Source organism: Atta colombica, unplaced genomic scaffold (genome assembly GCF_001594045.1).
Source record: "Atta colombica isolate Treedump-2 unplaced genomic scaffold, Acol1.0 scaffold27, whole genome shotgun sequence".
In the NCBI taxonomy this organism is placed as follows: Eukaryota; Metazoa; Arthropoda; class Insecta; order Hymenoptera; family Formicidae; genus Atta; species Atta colombica.
Genome location: NW_017259370.1, coordinates 304132 through 306717, shown reverse-complemented (window position 1 = coordinate 306717; position 2586 = coordinate 304132). Strand labels below are relative to the sequence as shown.

The following is a 2586-nucleotide window of genomic DNA, read 5'->3' as shown; positions in this document are numbered from 1 at the left end:
TAAGTATAATTTCTGATGAAATATTATAAAATTTAAAAATATTTTTTTTTAATTATTATATTTAATTATTATTTTTTTTTTTAATTAATGAGAAATTTCAGAATATTTCAGAATTTACATGTATGAAAAATTCTGAGAGAAGATGTAAATCTTTTCAAATATTTCTGAGTATTTCTGAATAATGTTTCAATTCATATAAAAATTTTCACTAGGGTAAAGAGAGAGAACTGGAAAATAATATTAAAAGTTATGCACAAAAGTTATTGCTTTTGAATTTTAGTGACTCTGTTTACTTCGTTTGCTTGATATTATAAATACTGTATAACTTAGTGATAAATGACAAATATATAGTATAATTATTATATTTACCGTGTAACTGAAAACTAAATTGATCATGCCTTCCTGATTATCTCCCTGCTTGCCACTGAGCATATACCAATCTTCGTGTGTTTCTCCCTTCTGAATGACCTGTGGTGGAATCTCTATATGACCCCATGCAATCAATTCATCCATCACAAAAGAACATTCATCATAGATTTCTATATATATCTGGGTAACTCCAGGTGGAAGATTACTGTAATAAAATCAATGTTATAACATATATTTACATACGTGTATAAACAAAATATACTTTCTCACCAGTGGATTACTTTGTTCCAATGTGGATTTTTTCCACCATTTGAGTCTGTATGTGTCTCAAAAACCGAGTGTCCCACTCGTATCCTCGCGTAAGGATCCATCCTTGTCATTCCATAATTTTTCACTAATTTGGCCTGGAAAAAGTGGTTTCTTATAGCGCAAGATGATACAAATTGTTAAGTCGTTGGTTCAATTTATAACAATACTGGAAATGTCAATCATACAAGAATATCTGAGAATTACCTGAGAAATTGTTATGCTAAGTCTACCAATTCGTGGATCATGAGCCACTGACATATTCCGCATCTGCTGATGCAGAGCTAGAGCAGCTTGCTGATCTGCTGCCTCCTGCTGCAACTGTGCATTACGCTCTTCTATTCTCAAGAAACTATCTGGCAGTGGTCCCACAAAAGCCTAAATATATTGGATTAAGATTCAGTAATTTGACAATAATATAGTATCATTAGATACATTAAATCACGTTGCATTTTACATTTTTTCTCTTTTCAACGTCTGAATATATATTTATGTTTTAAATACAAACATTTTTGTAAATTTCATATGAATGTGTATCTATTATTATATATTTTAAATAAAATTCACAAGAGAAAGGTTTCTGCTAGGCTGACTCATAGCAAAAATTATTAAGCATGTAAATTAAATGCTGAAACATCAACACATCGAGATATATTCTGTTTCATTTACTGCGTAGAAAAATGAAATGCGGATTTATTTTATTTGTCCAGATATTCAAGAATGCAAACAGCATTGTAAAATACTCGTAAGGCTTCCTCAATTATTTCCGTCTAATAAGTGACACAGCCTGTAGCGTACATACCCGTTTTTTCCATTCCTCGTGTTGAGGCCTGTCCGTGTCCATGGTGGAAGAATTTAAAAAAAAAAAGGATACTATCCCCTAGAGGAAAGGATATCTCGATCACGATCAACGTTCCGCATACAGCTAAAATGCTCCCAAAGTCTGTGCTTCGAAACTTGTCAAATACATCAAATCACGCGAACGTACATTGCACTGACTGTTTGCGACTGTTTACCGATCGACTGCTGATGCGCACGGAACGAGGCCAAACGAGGTGCGATTGGTCATTGCTTGTGTCACAATTTTCATCTGAACTTCTTGCACCGTTCATCTTTCTTCCTTTTCTTTCGAACGTGAAGAGAAAAAGAAGAAAGATAAACGGTGCAAGAGGTCTGTTCTTTTTAGCTAAAGTTCTTGTATGCTTCATGTTTCTTCCTTTTCTCTCCACGTTGGAGAAAAAAAAAGAAAAGATAAATCATGCAACAAGTTCAGTTATTAAAAAAAACAGGCCTATGAAGTTCAACAAGAACGTACAGACCAACGCACACTTGCGCAACAGTAAATCATCAATCAAATTCCTTTCCAGAATGTGTCGCAAAATATATAAATAAATTAGTATTTTAATTGATACAATTTAAATATTTTATTTAATAAATTAAATTGTTTTAATGTTTACGCGATTAATAGACATTATCGATAGATTTACATATAATTTCCTTATCCACAAGAAGGCATCATGTTGTTTTTTTATATTAAAATAAAATCATAGTCTATATTAGCGATTTACACTTTTCATTTATTTAAACCAAGTTTTAAGTCTGATATATCATCTCTGATATTACTACTTTTATTAAATTAATAAATTAATCATTTCTGTTTCATCTCGATAATTTAATGGTTCCAATTTTTCTTTATAAGTCAGTGATTAAAAGAATAAGAGTTAAGGAAATCGATTCATCATATAAAAATTTACAATGTATTTCAATATTTTTCAATTTTATTTTTCACACAAATAAATAAAGTATCTTTAAAGTAATAGATGAAATACATTGCAATATCAAAAGCAATTAGATCTTACATTTTAATAAAATTATAATGAACATACTGGTTTATCATCTTTATATATATTT

At 30.4% G+C, this 2586-nt stretch overlaps 1 protein-coding gene across 1 annotated transcript in view; it reads right to left on the bottom strand.

Moving 5' to 3' along the window:
* LOC108689547 (toll-interacting protein-like) overlaps positions 1-1705 on the bottom strand; it is a 2458-nt gene extending 753 nt beyond the window's left edge. Inside the window, exons 1-4 of the mRNA XM_018196352.1 lie at positions 1478-1705; positions 883-1053; positions 640-773; positions 370-574 (exon numbers count right to left, since the gene is read on the bottom strand). Coding sequence (XP_018051841.1) covers positions 370-574; positions 640-773; positions 883-1053; positions 1478-1519 — 552 coding nt within the window. The 5' untranslated portion in view covers positions 1520-1705. The remainder of the gene's footprint in view (positions 1-369; positions 575-639; positions 774-882; positions 1054-1477) is intronic.
* Positions 1706-2586: the final 881 nt, after the last annotated feature.